Here is a 22,875-nt window from a genome sequence, read left to right as displayed (position 1 = left end):
TTGTTCAATATCTTAGTCCTTCTAATTGATAAGTAGCTAATGGATTCTGTCTTATGATGAGAGGGGGATTACAAAGGGTTCTTTCTGATTGTCGGTAATGTGTGTGGTGTTCCTTCAAAAGGTTTAATTTGAGTTCTAGTGTGTGGATTTATTGGTTTGTTCGTCAGTGTAAGTTAGAAATTTATAAGTATTAGGTAGTTGTCTTGGGACTATTTTTTTTAAGAGAAAGTTTATTAAGATGTTTATTTATATTTCCTAAAACTTCTTTTAGATTTGTTGCTTGAGTATTCTTATGAAATGAATTTTTATTGTTATTAATTAATTTTCTAAGACAGTTAGATGAGAGTGTAAAGAAGTAAGCAACGCTAGTATAATATTATTCTATTGTACTAATATTTATCTTCTTAACCAATTAATTTAGAAATAAGTTTATATAAAAGAGCAACATGTTTGTGAGTCTCTTAATAAATACATTTGTAAATCTCTAGACGAATATATTCATGAGCTCATGAATCAACTATTGTTAAGTTCGTACTCGGTTTGAATATTTTCGAGTTCAAAATTAGATTTGATCTCGATTTATTAACTTAATCGAATATTTTTTTTAATCAAGATTCAAATAATTTAGAAATGGCTTACTGATTTACCTCTTACTAATAAGGTTTGCATAAGTATTTTAAAAAAATATATATAGTAAAACATAGTTTCCATATTTTTTTATGGAACCTCATAACAAAAATAGGTGCACACCTTAAATTTCTACCTCGTCTTAGCACCAACCAATAGTGGGGTGAATTCTGGGTGGCGCTAGCGACGGTGGGAATCGCCGGTTGCAGCAGAAAAGGAAATAAAAACAAATAATAATAATAAAAAAATACAACGTTTATTGGATTTAGATGCCGTCCACTACCTGCTATATTATTGGCGACAATTCCGGCCCCACGGTGGGGGCGATATGTGTCGATCAAGACTCTGGTAAGTTGACTTCGGGTACGGAAAATGAACGTAATTGATATCATCTACCTTCTTTTATTTATTTATTTTAATTTTAATTTTCTTTTTCGTGAGGAGAAAATTGAATAAAAAGGATTAAAAACTGTGGGTGTGGGGAGAGATTATTACGCAAACCACCATCTCTCCCACGGAGAGAGAGAGAGAGAGAGAGAGAGAGCATTGAGGGATCCATTTCCCCAAATCCTCGCGGAGGCTATCGCGCAATTCCAGACGTCGGATATGCCCTCGTCGGCGGTGACCAACCGGCCGGAGGAAGTGACGGCGCGGCTGGGGGTCGGCGGCGGCGCTGCCCAAGGCGAGGCGCTGCTCAAGGCCCTACGCGAGGTGAAGAACCAGATCATTGGCAACAAGACCAAGAAGCTCCTCTACCTCCAGCTCGGTGCTGTTCCCAAGATCGTTTCCGTTCTCGCTGCTTCCGTTGCTTCCTCCTTGGGAGGTGCCGGTCTCGAGGATGCTCCCGTCATCGTGCAGGCCGCCGCCGCGATCGGTAGCTTCGCCTGTGGGGTGGAGGATGGAGTTCGTGCTGTACTCGATGCTGGCGCAGTGCCACACCTCATCTCGATCCTTTCCCATCACGATGATAAGGTATGCAGTGATTTAGTGATCTTATTGTTTTGTTGGCCTTTAATTTCCGATCGCAAAGATTCAATTTTCTGGAAATAAGAGAGATTGGAAAAAATTGGATCAGTGAGTTTTTTCGACAGCTTCCATGTTCTCAGAGGTGCATTTTTTAATCTGTTATTTACCTACAAGAGTTCGTGAGTTACACAGAATCTTTCGTGGATTGCTTCTTTGCATGTGTTTTTCAGATTGCCTATGTTTTGCCAGTTTTACTTGTTTATTGAATAAAGTATAGAAACCTATGGCTTCAGTTTGTGATCTTAGAAGGGATCCATCCATAATTGGGAACCCACACCGAGATACCTCATGATTGTTGGTTCTGAAGTCTGAACATTGACAAATTGACGTTTTTCACCCACTTACGGGCTTCATTCGCTCCAATCATCCATATGCCATCAAGTTGGGAGTTTCAGTTAATTTTTTTTGGATTCATTTAGGTTATGACGGTGACCTTAGCTTGGGAGGTTATTGATCCTTGAGATTTCTTACATACATCTATAAAGTACTTTATAGTTGCTAAACAAGTAATCATTACTATATTTGGCTTTTCTTGATTGCATCTAAAATGGTCATTGCTGGTCAATCTCAAATTGAGCTTTAATTTTGGTGTAGCTCTATGTAGAGAACGTTAGATATGATTACCTAAAAGCTATGCTAACACTTCATTATTCTAGTTGCACCAAGTATGCATTATAAGAGAGAGGTCTCTTGTTATTCTACCAAAATTCTTCCCTTTTTGTCTGATTTTTTTCTATGTTTTAAAGGTTGTGGATGCAGGTGCTCGGTCTCTTAAAATGATATTTCAATCAAAGATGGCCCCGAAGTATGATGTTCTTCAGGATAAGAATTTAAATTTTATCCTTTCACTCTTAGACAGTGACAATGAAAATGTTACTGAACTTGCTGCGTGTATCATAGCACACTCTTGTGAGACAAATGAAGAGCAGAAGGCATTATGTGATGCAGGGGTCTTGCAAAGACTTGTTAGTTTACTTGGTGGATCTTCAAATCAAAAGGATGCTTGTTTAGAATGTATAAAAGCAGTTGTGAAAGATAACTCTGAGGTTTCTTCTAGGTTTTCTTGCATTGGCAATGGCAAGGCTTTGAAGGCATTATCAGACTTAATACAAGATCGGTATCCCTATACGAGATTACTTTCCTGTAAATGTTTGATTGCTATTGGGCATGCCTCTCCTTCCTATGTGGAAGAGCTACAAATTAAAACCAAGTTAGTTTTGGTATTAGCAGAGCTACTTGAAGAACCTGGTCGAGTAGGAGATGAGGCACCATTTTCATTGAAAAAGTTGATTGCAGACAATGAGGAGCTACATAAACAAGCACTTTCTATAAATGTTATTGAGAAGCTCTGTAATTTTTTGCATATGAGTTCAATACAGTCAAGGCGCCTCCAAGGAATATTGCTTGCTTTGTCTGAGCTTTGTTCGAAGTTAGAGAAGTGCAGATGTCAGCTATTGTCACCACAGGTTTATTCCCTTAACCTGGAAGTTCGGGTCAGCATATGTACAATTTTTATTCTTGGCTAATGAATTTCTGTTACACTTGTCAGTAATGTATTGTCAATCTTTTATCCATCATTTATGGTAGATAGTGATTTTCCTGTTGCTATTGTCTGAATAAAATTGTAGAGTTAAAAATGACTTGCTGGTTCAAATTATGTTTGGTTAGTTTTGGTGTTTAGAAACAGATACCTAGGAAAGCTGTTGGATACTGTGTCCTTTATCTCCAGTAGCTGTAACTTCTATTCACTTAATAATGGCTGCAATTCTCCATGTAGAAGCAATGACCTTATGCATTGTCTTTGACTTAGTTGATTGAATTTTGTTCATTTTCTGTTTTGGATTTTATTTTGCTAGCAAATTTTTTTGTTAGGTTTTCTCTCTCATCCTTTAGCTTTCTTTAAGCATGTATCTTAACTACCCAACCAATTCTTTGAACCATTGGTCCTTGGTTGCGTGTGTTCTTGAATCACCTTTGTTATGGATTGCTGCTTAATAGATTAGACGCAAATAGGAATTTCAATTTGACCAAACTCTTATGGTATTTAAGCTTACATGTAGATAATCATAATGAAAAGATTTTCATGGATTACTGGGTCATTGATTTTGGAAAAACCGTTCAACTGATTGGTTCTTTATGTTACTTCTAATTGAACTGCTTGATAAATTGATCAACAAATTAGAATGGTACTATTTTTCCTTCTCATTATCTTTTTTCATGAAGTTAAGCCTGTTATGAACATAAAAAACATAGATTTCACTGTTATCACAACTTAAGCCTTTGGGATAAGCTGTTAATCAATCTTTAAAGTTACCAGATAAAAATCTTTTGTTCCAATCTTACCTGTGTTAATAATTCCAGAAAGTGTATCTAAAGTTAAGGAAACCCATGTTTTTGGTTTATTAGATGACAGATTATGTTGGCATCAGGAGCTTGTTCTTCGTAGCCTATGGTTTCATATCTTTTTCTATTAGAGGAAGCAGAATATCTCCGGGGGAAAAGTTCATTATATGACTTAGCTGCACATTAATATTTTCTTAGAAATAGCCATGTACTGATATGGTTCTTAACAAACTACCCATTACTAGGATAAAGTTATTTGCTTATTATGTTGTTATTCTTGCTGAAATTTCATAATAACTAATGCTTACCCTGGTTCATGGCCGGTTATACAAATAGAAAAATACCACTTTTGGCACAAAACTAAATCAACTTTGAGTGGTTCAAACTTTAAATATTTTTTTTTACATTATTTCAGTTTTGTTTAAAATATTATTCTTTTTTTGAAAACTTTTACTAGCACACCTGTAATTTTCAACAAGTACTACAAGGTTAGGTTATTGTTGCCTATAAAGATCCTCATCTTATTGCTCCATTTATTCAATCAATGATGTGTAAAAATGGAAAATACCTCATCATGAATCTTGGTTGAATTTGAAGTTCAATTGTGGCAAAAATCTATATAGCCAATCCCAAATAATTGGGACATGACCTATTGTTACATGCACGACAATGTATTTTTAGTATGCAGGCACAAATGCATTCATTATTAGAATTTTGACATTGAGTGTATTCATCAAAATGAAATCCAAATAATTTTTTGGAAATCAATAGAAATATATAAACAGCTTTGGCATCCATAACTTACAAAATGCAAATGGTATCTAGTTTTAACACTTACCGACAGACAATGCATGTAATGCTTACTTGTACAACCTCAAATGGATGCATATATTGGTAATCTTTCTTTAATCATGATCAAGTTCCGTATAAGTTAACACTTATTTATGATTCATATATTTCTACAGACAGTTATAATGACTTATACTTTTTCAAACATTTTGGAACTGAAAGTCTCTAACCAAGTATTATTAAAGTTTGAACTATTTATATTTTGAACTCTCTAGCAAAGGTTCCTTTACACTTGCTACATCTCTGTAAATCAAGTAATGCTCCATTTCTTTTTGTTTTGGCAGATGATTATTACTAGTTTACATGGCATGTGATAATATTCATATAGGAGTAGAAGATGCTGTTGGAATTAAATAAATTTACTAGTTATTATTTATTCAGGTTATTTGGGTAATGAATCAGGTGAAAATGCAATAGTTTGGATCTTAAATATCAAAGCGGTTGATAAACTCAAAACAGCTGATTTTTGTTACAAGACTTCATAATTGTTCATCAAAATTCTACCTCATTCCATTGATTTTCAATAGCCTTAAACATGTTTGACTAGTGTTTCTGGGAGAGGTTACTCTCAATTTCTTTGCATTTGTCTTATCTTAGTCTATGAAGGGGAGCCTTGGCGCAACGGTAAAGTTGTTGCTTTGTGACCAAAAGGTCACGGGTTCAAATCCGGAAACAGCCTCTTACAAAAAGCAGGGTAAGGCTGCGTACAATGGATCCTTCCCCGGGACCCCGCATGGCGGGAGCTTCGTGCACCGGGCTGCCCTTTTTTTTTTTTTGTTTTATCTTAGTCTATATCAAGCAATGGCCTTCATGACATTTTGTGCTTAATTTAACCTCTTCACTTATTCCTGCAGGTATTGGATTTGGTCATTGATTCATTGGAACATGATTGTGCAGAAGTTCGTGCTGCAGCATGCATTTGTATTAGGAATATCACTCGGTCTCTGAAGGTTCTGAATTTGTTAAATACTTTTATAATCTCCATTAAAATCTAGGCTAACCAATAGCAGGATTGGTTACAGAACCTAAGTGCAGGCTCTCTTTCCAATGAGGCAGTTGTTATTCGCTTGGTCCAGCTTTTGTATGACCCATCCAGTTCCATACAGGTTAAAGATCTACATTGACGTAATAAAAACTTCCTTTATATTTACAAGTCAGGTGTAAGATTGTGATTGTTTATTTGCTAATTATTTTATATGAAATGCTGTATTTCTGCATAAAAGGAAAAGTAGCTTTAACTTGTGTTGTTTATTTCTATTAATTTATAGGGATTTTTCAATTCTTTCACCCAATATTTTATTATGATTATTATTAGTTTTGCTAAGTGTCTGCAGAATCTTAATATTTTCAAAATATCCTCCAGACTAGACTTTTTCAATCCTAGTGACTTTATCCTTTAATGTTCGATTATTAGCAAAACACTGAGGTATATAATTTATAAACTCTACTGACTTTGAACTCCACAAAATTATTAAATTCATTTGAATATTACTAGTAATAATAGCCTTGCATAGAGTTCAATGGAGGATAAGATTCATGCAACTGATCCTGAATAGATAGACCCAATTTTAACCTCACTCACACATAAGAAGCACCATTAATTGCTATAGTCGTGTTAAAACTCATATTATTTAAGGAGATACCATAGCAAGATGAATAGGCGCAACTAGGATGGTTATTGCATCCTTTTGATAGTTTAATTTCTAAGTACAACATAATTAATTGTGGTAATACTAATACTTCTAGTAATACTTTTGCTTGAGGATGAAGATGACGGCACCAATATATGATATTTTATGGACTTGGTTATGATATTATAAATTTTCACGGTGGTTATGATATTTTGTGGACTTGGTTATGATATTTGGTGGACGGTACATTAAAAATTAAGTATATTAGGTAAAATTAATTATGTTATTAATAATTAATTAAATAAGTATCAAAATCACACTGACATGGCATAAACTCAGGCACAACTCGAAATTTTAAATTTGAAGCAGCATGACACATGCTGAATATGTTGTGAACCCATTTAGTGTCTGCTTGATGGATACTATATTGGAACAATTCTTTGGAAATAATATTTTCTTATATTGCATAGTTGATAGTTAATTGTGTGAATGAGCTATTTGTCTTTTTGTAGCTTGTTGCGCTTGGTGCTCTTTGCAATATTATTGTCATCTGTGCTTCACGGAAATCTGTTCTAATTCGATGTGGAGGTGTCTCACAACTTGTTCGACTATCTACATCAATGGATTCAACACTGAGATTAAAATCTCTATCAGTGTTGAGGAATTTTCTATTCCTTGCCAACACAACTGATAAAGAATGCATTCTTAAAGAGCTGTCATTGCATACTTTAGTAAGCTTGTTAAATGGTAATAAACTCTCTTAGACATCTTAACATTCACTAAATTATCAGAGTAACTGAGTGCATTCTATAATGCAGATGCTGAGCATTCTATCCAGGAGCAAGCTTTGGCGCTTGTAAATAATCTTATTGATGGGTGCAGCTCTGTTGAACATATATTTACAGAAAAATGTTATAGTTTAATTCTGGATGCTGTTACCAGACAATTGAAACAGGCTTCCTCTCTAGGAGTATGCATTCAGGTTAGTGTTGACTTGGCTCTTTTTTCCTTTTATTTAGGTTTTTTCCTCAATAAGATTTTAGCTATTCTCCATCCCTCAATTTTTGCCGCGCCACTTTTCTACTTTTAGATGACACATCTTATCATTTTCTTCCTCTCTTTTTTATTATTTCCCATCTCTGCTTCAGACATTGGTTACAAAACAACACCAACTACACTTGCTCATCCTAGTTAAACTGCTAGACAATAATACTAATCTGCTTGAATCTGTTCGCATGAAAATAATGACAGATTCTAATGTTTTTTCAGATTAATGGTCCATAAAAATGTATTTACTTCAATGTTAACTTTGTAAATAAAAACCTGTTGCCTGCCATGCCAAATGAGTCTGGACATAGGTGGATACATCAGCTTCAAAGAGTAAACCTACGCGGTAGCTTTTGACACATGAAAAATGTGGTTTCAAACTTTCATTTTGGTTCTGCAATTTGGGATTTAATGTTCAACCTTACATTTATTAGCCAGACAATTATGCAGGTTCAAGTAAAATGAATTCAATCCGAGCATTCTCTCTTTTTTTTAATAGGTTATTATGATGCAAGTGTTATCTTGTAACTTCTTTCAGGGAATGTTTGTTCTCAGCAACATTGCAGCCTGGAGTGATTTTGATAAAGATTCAGTGACAGATTATCTTATTGCCTATGATGATAATCACAAGCCCTCACTTGCAATCAAGTTCTTGCAGAGCAACGATAAGTCTCTACGATTGGCTTCTCTTTGGTGCTTATTGAACCTGACAAATCCGAGCAGTGCTGGTTCATCCAGAAGGGTTACAAAACTTCAAACTGCAGGGATAATTTTTCAACTAAAGTCTATGCTTAATGATCCCTGTTCGGATTGCAAGGTCTAAATTTCCTTTTCTATCTACACCTTTAGCTGAAGAGATTTTCAATCCCTAACTTCCCAAAATCTAATTTGCAGCTAAGATTACGAATGGTTCTCGAGCAGTGTACAGAGTTTGAGACATCTCAGGCATGATTAACATTTCCCACATTCAGTGCAGTAGCATTCTTGTACTTTTCCATTTGAGGGGCAGGCCACCGTTACCAAAGTTTTGCATTTTAAGCACTTATGAGAGGTTATATTCATCATCCAAATTATTCGATGAGTTCATTGAATTTTATAAGCTTACATTCACCAAGGCCTATCATTGTTGCATTTCTTTAGGCAGGTGAGTTTGTAGATCAATATGCAGCTTTTGAAGGGATCGACCGCGACTACTTGATATCCATTTTCTTGTCAATCCCGGTTGGATGTACCCTGCAGTGCCTGTTCCCCTTTGTTGTTTAACATGCATTTCTCAATTTTTTGTGGGTGATGTTACTCGTATGAAAATGGTTAATACATAGCTTTTGAATGAGTGAAGCTCTTAGCCAGAAACAAAAGTAAAATTTTCTGTGTTTTTTTTTCTCTCTTATTCAATTAATATAACCCTTAGTCGTGTTATTCATCATCTGATATATTAAATGGAAAAATATATCATTGCAAATTCAAGAAAATCACACTACCTTTGATCATCTGCCTTGCGGTGGTGGGTCTCCTTATCTTCCTCACTCAAGCACAGCACTACCACATCACAACAAAAGAACTCCTTTTGGTCACGCCTGTGGGGAGTACACTCCACTAGCACAATCTCCTCTTTACTGTCCGATGAATTCCCGACCATGATCATGGAAAGCCTTGTTGATCCTTCTCAAATTCCAGTCAACAACAGGGAATCCAATTCAAATTCTAAAGAAGGCTGATAGTCTGACATACAGCAGCAAACCTACCCAGGAAAGGAACAAACAGTACAACGACGCTTCAGTTTCAAAGCTTCATCGGTCTCTTACACACAAACAAAAGAACAAACAGAAAAATAAAATAAAATAACACTCTGCAAGAATGATGCAGCATGCGAAGGAATTAAGAAAAACAATTCCCAGCTCTAAAAAGAAGCTGTTGAAATCACTCGCCAATCCATAGAGACGCTAGAAGGACAGTAGGATATGGTGCTATACGATCTCATGCAGCGCGTAGAGGAAGAAGAGGTCGAGGTCCGGCGAAGTGAAGAACGAGATTGACGGAGATGTGTTCGGGTGCAAGTTGGTGGAGGCGGCGGTTGTGGTGGTGCTCTTTCTCTTTTTGGGTGCCGGAGGGCAGCTGAGCTGCTCCGGTATCCTTGATTTCTTTGTCTTTGGGGTGGAGTAGCCAGCGACGTGAGCAACTGTGCTTTCCTCTTCCAAATTTGATGGCATAGTTTGCCTGGAGCAGCCCCCATCCCTGAGATCATCTGAAGGCTTCTTCTTCTTAAAGTGCCCAGGGTAGGGTTTGCAGTGGCTCTTTCTTCTTCCTGGCCTAAAAGCTGGACCCATCTTAACTGAATGCAAGAAAAGTTCTAATCAAAAACACATTTTTTTTTCCTGTTTGTTCTTCAAACTCTAACAAGTTTCTGAAAGCGTTGCAAAGCAGATTGACGATCGACAGTATGCAGTGTAAGCACATGCTGGCAGTATTCTAATATAAACTAACAAACAACTACTTAAACCTGCACAATCTAGGAAAATTTCCAGTGAAGAATCTGAAGAATTTCCTTATAGTCTGGAGCAGAGGACGATGAGAGGAATGAAGTAGAGTAGCAGTCAGTTCATCAGTGGACACTCGATGGGTCTGGAATATATGAAGTAGAGAAGGCAAGAAAGCACAGGATGAGCGAGGGCTTTTACATTGCAAAATCTCTATATGAAACCAACTTTGGGTAGAACGAGAAGGGTATCCTAGGCCACATGGAAAGAGATGTCCTCTTAAGCAAAAATATTATTTCAGTGTGGTCATTAAATTTAAGGATATAAAATTTTAACCCCAAAATATATTGGTAAAGATAATTTTATATATTAATTGACCTTGGACAAATAGATAAGTATAAATTCAAGGTGAAATAAAATAATGACCAAGCTAAACCATACTAATCTTACATTAGGTCTTTTATAATAGGTTATTAACAACCTAATATTATAATATAAATATCGAGCCCGGGCTATGGTGCAGTGATAGAGCATCCAGATTATTATCCAGGTATCCGTAATTTGAACCTCAGGTATGACGAATTTATAAAAACTTTTCCTTCAAATGCACCATGTAATTAAAGGATGTTGGACTTCTGGACTGCCTACTACGAATACTTTCTGATTTATTCTGATAATCGATGAAAAATTTTCGTAGAATCAGATCGATCACTCAGACTCAACGTTATCTGTCTGATTAAGAATCTAAGTTTATATAAGAATTGACTATCATCGCCTCCAATTTTATATAAGAATCCAATTTTACTTTAATGAATTAATCGATAAATTATATCAATTAATAAAAATTGGCTATCATCTCTCTCAGCCAAATATGATCGTACTCGTACTTGGGGTTATAGTATCATGGTAAAATATTTAAGTTATCATTTAGATATCCATGATTTATTTTTAATTATGATATATTTATAAGATTTTTTTTTAAATAAAAGGTGTAATCAAAAGGATATTGGACTTTTGAATTGATCATGACGTGTGCTTCTTAATTCTCGATTTATTCCGATAGTTAGTAAGAAATTTTTATACGATTGAATTGATGACGGTAGAAATAATCAATGAGGTTGGAATTATTTTTTTTTATTTTATATTTTCAAATATGACTGTACTCAACGAAATAGCCCTTTGCTCGCCAACCTGGAACCTCTTCATCACCCACATGGCGATTTGGGACAACATTTACAGTCCCCTAAAATATACGCGTTTTCGAACTCTGCACTGTGACTAGGTAAGTCATTGGGGCCCCTGCACAGATTTGACCTGGAGAGGAAGGTAGTGTTTCGAAGGTGTTCGTCTTATTTCTAGCTTTACTACTGGAAGATCGTCTCCAACACCCTCTTTTATTTGCAGCTTCCAATTCGAGCGTCAAAGCCGCCTGAGCGCCTATCTTCGGTGAGCCCCACGTCACTGTGGGATTGGATCCGGATGGTTCCAGTCGTCCGTGGAGGGGATCCCGACGCGGTCGCTTCTTATTTGAAGTTCACACTCTTTTGTTTTCATTTACCATCGCCATTGATGCCATTGATGAGCTCTTGAGCCCTTAGGAAGCTGGTGGATGGAGTAGAGGAAGCGTCATATTGTTATTGGCTCCCTCGTTAGAGCGTCGCTTCCTCCGCTCCCATCTTCTCCTCGTTTCGTCTTTGAATACGAGTCGGTGGCGATTGTGCTCTTGTAGCGAGATTCTCCTTCACAACCCTTCTCTTGGAGGAGAGGGAAGATGCACGGCAGGAGAGGCTAGTTTGGTGTCTCCTTTGAGCGATCTGCCAGTAAAGGTGAGATATTTCTTTATCTTCTTGAAAAAAAAAAGTTTTTAATGAGAATGGTTTGACCGTGAGATAGATTTGCTCAATTGATGAATGGTCGTGGTTTTGGTTTAATCGTTCTGGACGTTTTGCACTGTTGTATTGATAGATTACGTGTGTTTTTGATAGGGGAAGATGTTTGGTCAGATTCCATGCGGTCTGCTAAGCTAAGATTGTAAAATTTGAGTTATTTGTTACGCAGATCCGATTAAAACTAGCACTTTGCTGGAGAATTATCCATGGAGGGCGAAGGAGAGAAAGGGGTACGATCGCGCTTCCCAAAAATCTCGCTCTTTCTCTCTCGCGCTCACGCGTTGCTTAAGCTTAAATGTGCTCAATTTTTAGTTGAAGTTTCTGTATTCCGAAGCGTCATTCTCTTTGTGATTGATGGTTGACTCAATATACCTTTGACCGGATGTAGAGACCTCTGAAGCACTCTGGTGGCCAGGTGTGCCAGATTTGCGGCGATGATGTTGGCACAACGGTGGATGGTGATCAATTTGTTGCATGCGATGTTTGTGGGTTTCCTGTTTGCAGACCGTGCTATGAATATGAGAGGAAGGATGGGAAACAGTCGTGTCCCCAGTGCAAAACCAAGTACAAGAGGCATAAAGGTTTTGATCTGCATCTGAACCAATCTGCATTAATGTGCCTTTCAATTTGCTCCTGGACTTAATTGCTCTGCCCCAATTTTTTTTTCCCCAAATCTTTGAATGAAATTTGAAAAATTTTAGTTGGTTCAAGCGTTCTGTTGTTATGCGTAGGAAGCCCTATTGTTCATGGAGAGGAGGGTGATGATGCTGATGTTGATGATGTGAGCAATTTTAACTATCCGACTGTCAAGCAGGATCAAAAGCCAAAAATTGCTGAACGGATGTTGGGTTGGCATCATGAACAGGGGGGAGAAATTGGTCCTCCAAAGTATGATAGTGGAGAGATCCCTCGCAATCACATTCCCTTGCTCACTCATAGCCAGGGGGTATGCCTTAATTATACCATTTCCATTACTGTCTCCATGCCCTTTGGATGAAAAACTGTGTGATAATGTTTTTTATTGCTTTCTGTAGCTCTCAGGGGAACTGCCGATTCAATCGCCTGATCATATGATGTCCCCAGGTGGAGGTGGAAAGCGTGTTCATCCACTACCTTTCCGTTCGCGTATGTAACTTAAACTTGATTTTAGAGTTATTTATTTATGTTGTACTCCAAGTTGATATTTTCTTATGTTTTGCTATTGCTTTTTAAGATGTTCTATTGTTATCCTTTTTCCTTATTCAGCTAGCACGTCTAGAGAATTTGGTACGGTTGCCTGGAAAGAGAGAGTAGATGGATGGAAGCTGAAGCAAGACAAGAATGGTGTGCCAATGACCAATGGCACTAGTCATCCTCCTTCTGAAGGCAGGGGAGCTGGTGATATTGATGCAACTACTGATTATAATATGGATGATGCTTTATTGTGAGTTTTTTCTTCCCTTTAAAGTTTCTTAGTATGCCAAATTTAACATTTTGTCTCTTCTTTGGAGTAGACTTATTAACGTATTGATTTTTTTCATTCATTTGGTTTCTTGAAAGAAGCAAAAATGTTTGTAAATAGCATAATAGTTAACATGTTGTGGAGTTACTGGTGTTGTTTGTGCTATAACTGCATTAAGCATGCTACCCATGTTGGAAGGCCTATAGAGAATTTTTGGAAAGAAATATTATATTGCATTATATTACATATAGAGTAATTACATTATTTATAAACTCAACATAAACATCCTAAACATGATTAGTTCTATCTAAAAAAATAGGTATAAGACTAAGTATGCCTTTGTGTAGGTTATATCTTAATCCAATAATCCCTCTCATGCTGTAGCATAGATAATGAAATGAACGATAATTTTCATGCAAGCTAATAAAATAAAAAAAATCAAGGAGCACACAACAAATGATCCCTTTAACCTCGATTAGTTGATGGAGCATGCTGTTAAGACCAAAAGTAGCTAGAGGGGGGGGGGGGTGAATAGCTCGTCTCTTTCGCTCGGTGGTATGCGTTGCTTGTTCCTTCAAAGATGTGCAGCGGAAATACAAAGAAACACTCACACAACGCTAACACGGTTGGTTTACTTGGTATCCACCTCACAAGAGGTGACTAATCCAAGGATCCACACCAACGCACACACCCTCCACTATGAATAACACTCCTTTATGGTAACTACCAAAGGCGGAGAAGCCCTACAACACTCTCAATACAAGAAGAAGAAAGGGAAATACAAGATAAGCAAAAGCTTACAAGATGTGCAATAAAAACCCTAACCCTAACTTCTTCCTCTTGCAATAGATCCGCCTCTTGACTTGAAAAGCCTCCAAGAATCTTCAAGAATTGGCGATCTGGAGCTTGGAGAGAGCTATGGATGTGCTGGAGCGTATCTGGAGTGAATCGGTGAAGAGATGCCGAAGACAACGCTCGCCTGCGGCTCAAATACAACTCAACGGTCGGATCCCGATCGATTCGATTATTCCCAATCGATCGGGGAGGCTTTGGATCGATCCACGGATCGATCCAGAGCGCCTCTGTGCTCTGGAGAAACGCCTGGATCGATCCACGGATCGATCCAGCGCTTATCGCGCGAAACAGCAGCGTCCCAATCGATCCACTGATCGATTGGGACCTCTGGATCGATCCACTGATCGATCCAGAGGCTTTCTGTTCGCTGGGAAAGGTCTGGATCGATCCAGCACTTGGTTTTTGCCCAAAGTCAAGTCCCAAACCTCCCAAACCAACATCTGGTCAACCTTAACCTGTTGGTTCGTCATGCCTAGCATCTAGTCACTCCCTTGACCTGCTAGGACTCCCTCACCAAGTGTCCGGTCAATCCCTTTGACCCACTTGGACTTTTCTTTCATGCCAAGTATCCGGTCACTCTCTTGACCTACTTGGACTTTCACCTAGCTTTACTCACTAGGGTTTTCAATCTGCCTAGCTTCACTCACTAGGACTTTCACCTGGCTTCACTCACCAGGATTTCCATCTGCCTAGCTTCACTCACTAGGACTTTCACCTGGCTTCCATCTGCCTAGCTTCACTCACTAGGACTTTCACCTGGCTTCACTCACCAGGGTTTCCTTCCAGTCAAGTATACCTACTTGACTCTTCTTCATTCACACTGATCAGTCCCTGATCAGAATCTCCCCATATGAACAACTGCACCTGCATTGTCCATGTATCTACATGTATTGTCAAACATCGAAACTATGACCAATACTCAAGTTTGGTCAAACCAGTCAACATTGACCTAAAGGATATTGCACCAACACATGCAAGTGATGGTCTCTTCATTCTTAGATCAGCAAACAAATTATGATAAAGTCAGCTAGCCCTGGGGGTGACTGGCCCGACCTCACAAAATTTTCCCATCGACCACCAGGGTAAATCGGGAAGCGCTCATGGCGGGTGGCAAGAAGCTCAGCATCCTTTGATTGCGCGCCCCATTTGGAGGAAAAATTCAAGTATATTCGCCATAGCTGGGATCAAATTGTGGGTGCCTGGATGACAACCTGGATGCCCTGTCGCTGCACCATAATCCCGGGGGCTAGGAGAGAGGGTAGAGAGAGAGAGAGAGGACAAAGACCAATCTCAAGAACTAAGTATATGATTGCATTATGATTGGTTGCACCTGTGAGGCTATTTTGCCTTGCTACTCATGTTTGTACATGAGCCCCACACCAATAGCAAAATACTTATCTTTTATCTTATTTTAACATTCTAATACTGGTTCAACTCCATGGTTGTGTCCAGAGCCTGGCTGATGATCTCTTCTTTATAACTCCCTGCTGTCCTTTTAACTAGTCAAAAGAGCTCATGCGCATCAGCAGCCAGTCTTGTGTTAATTTCTTTACAAAATGAAATTATTTCTTGGCTCATCAATGAAAATTATGTTCTAAGTGCCAATGTTAAAGCTATAATTATTCTAACGTCCTATCTTTGGTCCTTTTATTTGTACTTAGTTCTTATTTTAAGTGTAAGTTGTTATGCAGGAATGATGAAGCCCGCCAGCCTCTTTCAAGGAAAGTTCCTGTTTCATCTTCCAAGATAAATCCATACAGGATGGTTATTGTGTTACGTCTTGTTATCCTCTGTGTTTTCCTCCACTATCGTATCACAAATCCAGTCCGCAATGCCTATGCTTTATGGTTATTATCTGTAATATGTGAGATATGGTTCGCTATATCTTGGATATTGGATCAGTTCCCCAAGTGGTTTCCTGTGAACCGTGAAACATACCTTGACAGATTGGCGATTAGGTATCGAGTTCAGTTTTTTGCTGAGTGTTTCTCCTCCTAAATGGTACATTTAATTGGCTCATGCTACTTGTTCATTTAGTTTCATTTGAATAACAGATATGATAGAGAGGGTGAACTGTCTGAGCTAGCTGCTGTTGACATTTTTGTCAGTACTGTTGATCCTTTGAAAGAGCCTCCTCTTGTAACAGCCAACACTGTGCTATCGATCCTAGCTGTAGACTACCCTATCGATAAGGTCTCTTGCTATGTCTCTGATGATGGTGCTGCTATGCTCACATTTGAAGCACTATCTGAAACTTCAGAGTTCGCAAGAAAATGGGTTCCTTTTTGTAAGAAATATAGCATCGAGCCACGGGCTCCTGAATGGTACTTCTCACAGAAGATTGATTACCTGAAGGATAAAGTTCAACCTTCATTTGTGAAAGATCGCAGAGCAATGAAGGTCTGGTCTTTGCTTAGCTTTAATACTTATGCTCTCATGCTTTATATCTTTTCTGACCACACACTTTTGTAAGTGCAGAGGGAATATGAAGAATTTAAAATCCGTATCAATGGCCTTGTCGCAAAAGCACAAAAAGTTCCAGATGAAGGGTGGATTATGCAGGATGGCACGCCATGGCCTGGCAATAACACAAGGGATCATCCTGGAATGATCCAGGTTGGTAAATTTATGTTGTGAAGAACATCCAAGGATTCTAGTACTTTTGGAATGTGAAAGAAATGTTTTTGATTATAAGTATGCTTAATAGTCTGAATAAATCTAATCAATCATTTTTTTATACTATTTAACGATAACTTATCTGCATGGTTCAAATTTCAAGATACTTATTGTTCTTATTCATCTTCCATGATTAATATTCAGGTTTTCTTGGGTCATAGTGGAGGGCTTGACACTGAAGGCAACGAGCTGCCACGATTAGTCTATGTATCTCGTGAGAAACGTCCAGGTTTCCAACATCACAAGAAGGCTGGTGCTATGAATGCTCTTGTAAGTAAATAAATGCATGGTTGAGTATAAATTTTCTGAATGCATTGTTTACTTAATAATATTTTACCTGTTTAAGACACATCTGTCATTTTAAACAATTTTAACCTATATAAACTCTTCCACAGGTACGTGTGTCAGCAGTTCTTACTAATGGACCCTTTATGTTGAATCTTGATTGTGATCACTACATAAACAACAGTAAGGCTTTGAGAGAAGCAATGTGCTTTCTTATGGATCCAAATCTCGGAAGGCAAGTTTGTTATGTACAATTCCCTCAAAGATTTGATGGTATTGACAAGAATGATCGATATGCCAACCGTAATACAGTGTTTTTTGATGTAAGTACAGATATGCTACAAGCTTCCCATCATAATTCATAGATTGCCTCATTATATCTGTTCCCTATTCTCTTCCTTCTTACTGTCTCTTGTTTTTATATTGCTTTGCATCATAGATCAATTTGAGAGGTCTTGATGGTATCCAAGGCCCTGTTTATGTCGGCACGGGTTGTGTCTTCAACCGAACGGCTTTGTACGGTTATGAACCTCCTATCAAGAATAAGAACAAATCAAAGAATTCCTTCTCTTTCTGCTGTGGAGGTTCCCGTAAGAAGAAATCTAAATCTAGCAAGAGAAGTTCAGAAAAGAAAAAGGCAAGCAAACATTTGGATAATACTGTTCCAATATTTAATCTAGAAGATATCGAAGAGGGAGTTGAAGGTAATTCTTTTTTAAGGATTTGTAACATACTGCACTTAATCAGTATGACACTATATCTCGTCCTAGGAATTTAGTATGTATCTTATGGTTAAATAGGCGCTGGCTTTGACGATGAGAAGTCACTGCTTATGTCACAAATGAGTCTGGAGCAAAGGTTTGGCCAATCGGCTGTCTTTGTTGCCTCGACATTGATGGAAAATGGAGGTGTTCCTCAGTCTGCGACTCCTGAGTCTCTTTTGAAAGAAGCTATTCATGTCATCAGCTGTGGTTACGAGGATAAAACAGAATGGGGAAGTGAGGTATAAAAAAGACACATCTGTACCCTTAGTTCTTCATGCCTCGCTTTCTTCTGTGCTAAAGTTTATGTCAATTGGTCTAAGTAATGTAACATACAATTCCAGATAAATTCCTCGATCTCCTCTATTTACGATTTTTAAGTATCAAATTCAGAGAATAACTTGATCGCCACAACAAAATTGAACTTGAAATGAAGAAAAATGGTCCATAATATTCAATTTCAACTCATCGACTATAGCTTGCAACATAGCTCCATCTGCTGAGGCTCATGCCATTTTGCATTGTAATGAACTTTCTTAGAGTTTCACTTTCCATTTTGCAGATTGGATGGATTTACGGTTCTGTGACAGAAGATATTCTCACTGGATTCAAGATGCATGCCCGTGGCTGGAAGTCAATCTACTGCATGCCTAAGCGCGCAGCATTCAAAGGTTCTGCCCCTATCAATCTTTCAGATCGTCTGAACCAAGTGCTTCGATGGGCCTTGGGATCTGTTGAGATTCTCTTTAGCCGCCATTGCCCGATATGGTATGGTTATGGCGGACGATTGAGGTTCCTGGAAAGATTTGCATACATCAACACCACCATTTACCCTCTGACTTCGGTTCCCCTCCTGCTATACTGTACATTGCCAGCCATTTGTTTACTCACAGGCAAATTCATTATCCCCCAGGTACAAACATTTTCCCGTTATTGCGAATCTAGAAATCCATTAGTTCATTGTTGTTTACCAAGTGTTCTTTCCTTTGCTTCGGTTGACAACCCTCGTTCCACTTTCAATAAAGTTATCGATGTTCAAACAAGATAAATGTTATGCCTATATGAACTGGTACTGATAAATTCTTTTGATTGCAGATTAGCAATGTTGCAAGTATCTGGTTCATTTCTCTCTTCATCTCCATCTTCGCTACTGGTATTCTGGAAATGAGGTGGAGTGGTGTCGGCATTGACGAATGGTGGAGGAACGAACAATTCTGGGTCATTGGTGGTGTCTCAGCCCATCTATTTGCCGTGTTCCAAGGCCTTCTCAAAGTTCTTGCCGGTATTGACACCAACTTCACTGTTACATCCAAAGCTTCAGACGAAGACGGTGACTTTGCTGAGCTTTACATGTTCAAGTGGACCACTCTGTTGATACCACCAACCACCCTTCTCATAGTAAACCTGGTCGGTGTGGTTGCTGGGATCTCCTATGCGATAAACAGTGGATACCAATCTTGGGGACCTCTCTTCGGGAAGCTCTTCTTTGCCTTCTGGGTGATTGTTCACCTGTACCCCTTCTTGAAAGGTCTTATGGGCAGGCAGAACCGCACACCTACTATCGTTGTGGTTTGGTCCATTCTCCTCGCGTCGATCTTCTCCCTGCTATGGGTACGTATCGACCCGTTCACCACGCGAGTGACCGGGCCAAATGTGCAGGAATGTGGCATCAACTGCTAGAGAATGAATGACAAAGCACATTGAATTCATCTGTTGCACAAGCTTTATTTATGCCAAATATGTGAAGATACATCCTATCAATCTTCTTTTTCTTTAGTCCACTTTGTTCTGAGTCAAGCTTTTGTAGATGTTGAGACTTGTTTTGTATCTTACATCAAGTTTTAAGTTGCAGTGTTATAGGAAGAACAGCAGTTAATAAATTGTTGATGCCAAAAGTACGAGCGTCATTAATGATAAAATTGACCATAAAATTGTTGCAAACACAAAAAACTAAACCAATACATTAATTCAGCAGATGAACGAACAAGGGTGCCGAGTCCATGAATCACTTTCTATTTAACCATAATTGTAGAAGGATGTCCACTCGGGATGGGCAATTGGCTAGTGTTTGATGGTGTTGTCATTATGAGATTTGGGGGTTAAATCTTGGTTAGTAGGCGGGTGCCTGCTCTCCCCCATGTGTTATTTAACTGTCCAAGTCTAGTAGCTATTCATATTTTACCTCTTCCATGTTGACCTAGGGATGTGTTCACGGAGGCGTTGGGGCGAGTGAATTGCCTTTTTCATCATAATTATAGAAGGAAAAGGGGGAAAAGGGTTGACGGAGACGCTGGAGTCGAATGAATCATCTTTTGCCACCATAATTTTAGAAGAAAAAGGGGAAAAGGGTTGACAGAGTTGTTGTGGACGAGTGAATCACCTTTTGCCACCTTAATTATAGAAGGAAAAGGGGAAAACTAATTGCTTGAGGTCTTAAGGTTTAATTCTCTTGGTGTTTTCAATGAGAATTGCCTTGATTTGCTTGGCGAGCAAGTTATTGTACTCCTAGAAGGGAGATTTCCCGAAGCGAGTGCCTAGCCAGAGGTTCAAACAATAGCCTGCAAAGAAACAATATGCATTAAGTGTAAAATACAAAATCCACTATCAATCTTGATGCGTCTCGCAATCCCCATCTAGGCATACATACCCAAACAAGTCTAAGCGTGCTCACCAGAAATGTGACCAAGCAAGAAGTGCACGACTTGAAAACATCCCCTTTGGGAACATCCCCAAAGCAACCTTGTAGCCAAATTGCTCGAATGAAGAAGTGGTTGTCCACCCGTCTTGTTTAACTAGCACGGGAGCATCCCGCTCAGGAACATCCACAAACACACAATCCAGGCTATGAGAACACCCCCGTTCGGCGATATCTCCCATGGACTCTTACCCCTTCGCTTACTTTACTTCATTTTTGCCAATGTCTCTCTAACTAGCACTGCCCCATACTACGAGAACCTCCCTATTTGTAGAAGTCTCTCTGGATCCCTGCTATCCTAGGCTGCCAGAGTCTCATTGCCTTTAGAGATCTCTCCTAGACCTCAACTATCACAGGTTAAATGAGACTACCTGCCTTTGAAGATCTCCTCTGGATCTCAATTATTCCAGGCTGCGAGAACCTCCTTACCTATAGACGTCTCCCTTGGATTACAACTCCTCCAATCATTCTACTTTATCATTATCATTAACAAATCTCTGGCTAATGGTCTCTCAGGTGGTGTGGTGATTAAGGCTATGATGATATCACTAACCATGGAAGTATCCTAGGCTGTAAGAGCCTCCCTGCCTGCAGAAGTCTCCCCTGAACTTCAACTATCCCAAGTTGCATGAGCCTCCCTGCCTTTGGAGATCTCCCCTGGACCTCGACTATCCAAGATGCGAGAGGCTCCCTACCTACAGAAGTCTCCCTTGGACTCCGACTATCCCAAGCTACGAGAGCCTCCTTGTCTACCGAAGTCTCCCCTACACTTCGACTATCCAAGGTTATAAGAACCTCCTTGTCCATGGATGCTTCCCCTAGATTTCGACTATCCCAAGCTATGAGAATCTTCCTGTAAGTACCCTAGGTTAGTTTTGACGTGATCAACCAAGTTACGTTAAGTCATGTGATGTTTTAATACCTTGTGTCTAAGTGTACAGGAACTTAGGAACATAAGAAGTTGATCGAAAGATGCGATGAGCAAGAAGGGTGGCACGGAAAATGGGTCGATGGACTTAGTGCATCCAAGGGATGAAAAGCTGTGGAATGGTACACCGGTGAACGAGAATGATGCATACGGAGTGTTCGAGGGACGAGAAGCCGGAGAGAAAATCTGTTCTAGGAGAAGATTGGAATTGAGTTCGGATGAATTCAAATCCGGATGACCGGAGCATTACCCAAGCGATTGGAGTAGTTTATTCTCGGATGAATAGTGCTCGAGGCAACCGAGAGCTCTTTTGGAAGCACCATCGCACCTCACCTGGAAGTGCCCTCGCACCTCACTTAGAGGTGCTCTAGAGTTCTCTTGGAGGTGACCTCACGCCTCTCTTAAAGACGCCCTAGAGCTTCCATACAGGCACCTTTAGTGAACAATAGTCATTGGTTGACCGTTGAGAAGTGGATAACGCTTTATCCACTTGGAGGCGCCCTGGATGACTTTGGAGGCGCCTTCGAGCAATGATAACTTAGTCTAGGAGGTTATAAAAAATTCCCTAGAGTTAGGAATTGAATAACAACAATTGTATTGATTTCAATTCTAATTCTTGAGTTTTCTAAGTGTGTAAAGAGCTACTCCGCCTTCAACGAAGGAGCATTTTTAGTGAGTTTTTCAACTATCTTGGATTAACAACTATTTATGCTGTAACCAAAGAATTGTTTGAGCCTTCTTACTTTTTAGTCATTTACTTTATGTTAATTATTTATTTTTTGCTAATATTGTGTCATTGCTTAGTTTAAATAGCAAGAGATTTTTCTAACTTAATTTTCAGGACTATTGACTCCCTTTAGCCGGCCTCACCTAGACCTACACTTCCTGCTCTTGGACGTCTCCTTTGGGTCATAACCTCTCCCATTCTATTTTATCATTTTCACTAACACTTCTCTTGCTAATAGCCTCTTAGATGATGTTGTCTCCCAAGCTACAAAAATATCCTCATATGCAAATATCTCTCGTGGACTTCAATCCCGTTGACTACCTTGCCTGAGATGGATTTATGCATGGGCTGTCCTAGGCTATAGCCCATCCCCAATTCTTAATTTGCATGAAGAGGTTTTGGATTATACTTGTTGGGTTTTGGCAGCGGTGGTGTATCACCCCAATAGGTATAATTTTGAATTTGCCAGACCCATGAATCGGCAAGGAAAGCCCCAAAAATAGACAAAGATTTGGAGATGATACTCCATAACAATAGTACCGACTACGAGGTGGAGGATCGGGTGGCTTCGCTGTTGGCAATGGATCTTCTGCTTGGGGCTTGAGGGATTCCATTTGG

At 39.0% G+C, this 22,875-nt stretch overlaps 3 protein-coding genes across 3 annotated transcripts; 2 read left to right on the top strand and 1 right to left on the bottom strand.

The window, feature by feature from the left end:
• The first annotated feature begins 1,112 nt into the window (after positions 1-1,112).
• Positions 1,113-8,946, top strand: LOC122006516 (armadillo repeat-containing protein 8-like). Its single transcript, XM_042562046.1, has 9 exons — positions 1,113-1,599; positions 2,400-3,119; positions 5,700-5,795; positions 5,868-5,951; positions 6,989-7,223; positions 7,295-7,458; positions 8,062-8,340; positions 8,418-8,574; positions 8,664-8,946. Exons 1-8 carry the CDS (start codon positions 1,234-1,236, stop codon positions 8,472-8,474), a joined length of 2,001 nt encoding a protein of 666 aa, XP_042417980.1. The 5' UTR covers positions 1,113-1,233; the 3' UTR covers positions 8,475-8,574; positions 8,664-8,946.
• A 330-nt stretch (positions 8,947-9,276) lies between these two features.
• LOC122003981 (cyclin-dependent protein kinase inhibitor SMR9-like) lies at positions 9,277-10,276 on the bottom strand. The gene is made up of 2 exons (XM_042558933.1): positions 10,024-10,276; positions 9,277-9,855 (listed from the first exon to the last, which is right to left on the bottom strand). The coding sequence occupies exon 2, from the start codon at positions 9,848-9,850 to the stop codon at positions 9,491-9,493; it is 360 nt and encodes a 119-aa protein (XP_042414867.1). The 5' UTR covers positions 9,851-9,855; positions 10,024-10,276; the 3' UTR covers positions 9,277-9,490.
• A 1,281-nt stretch (positions 10,277-11,557) lies between these two features.
• LOC122006515 (probable cellulose synthase A catalytic subunit 8 [UDP-forming]) lies at positions 11,558-19,787 on the top strand. The gene is made up of 15 exons (XM_042562045.1): positions 11,558-11,826; positions 12,059-12,119; positions 12,278-12,470; positions 12,621-12,835; positions 12,924-13,014; positions 13,135-13,312; positions 15,877-16,143; positions 16,240-16,585; positions 16,664-16,801; positions 17,006-17,131; positions 17,257-17,469; positions 17,586-17,850; positions 17,947-18,149; positions 18,470-18,820; positions 19,003-19,787. The coding sequence occupies exons 2-15, from the start codon at positions 12,096-12,098 to the stop codon at positions 19,585-19,587; spliced, it is 3,195 nt and encodes a 1,064-aa protein (XP_042417979.1). The 5' UTR covers positions 11,558-11,826; positions 12,059-12,095; the 3' UTR covers positions 19,588-19,787.
• Positions 19,788-22,875: the final 3,088 nt, after the last annotated feature.

This window comes from Zingiber officinale, chromosome 7B (genome assembly GCF_018446385.1).
Source record: "Zingiber officinale cultivar Zhangliang chromosome 7B, Zo_v1.1, whole genome shotgun sequence".
Classification (NCBI taxonomy): domain Eukaryota; kingdom Viridiplantae; phylum Streptophyta; class Magnoliopsida; order Zingiberales; family Zingiberaceae; genus Zingiber; species Zingiber officinale.
The sequence above is the reverse complement of the archived record's forward strand: the minus strand, read 5'-3'. Positions and strand labels throughout refer to the sequence as shown.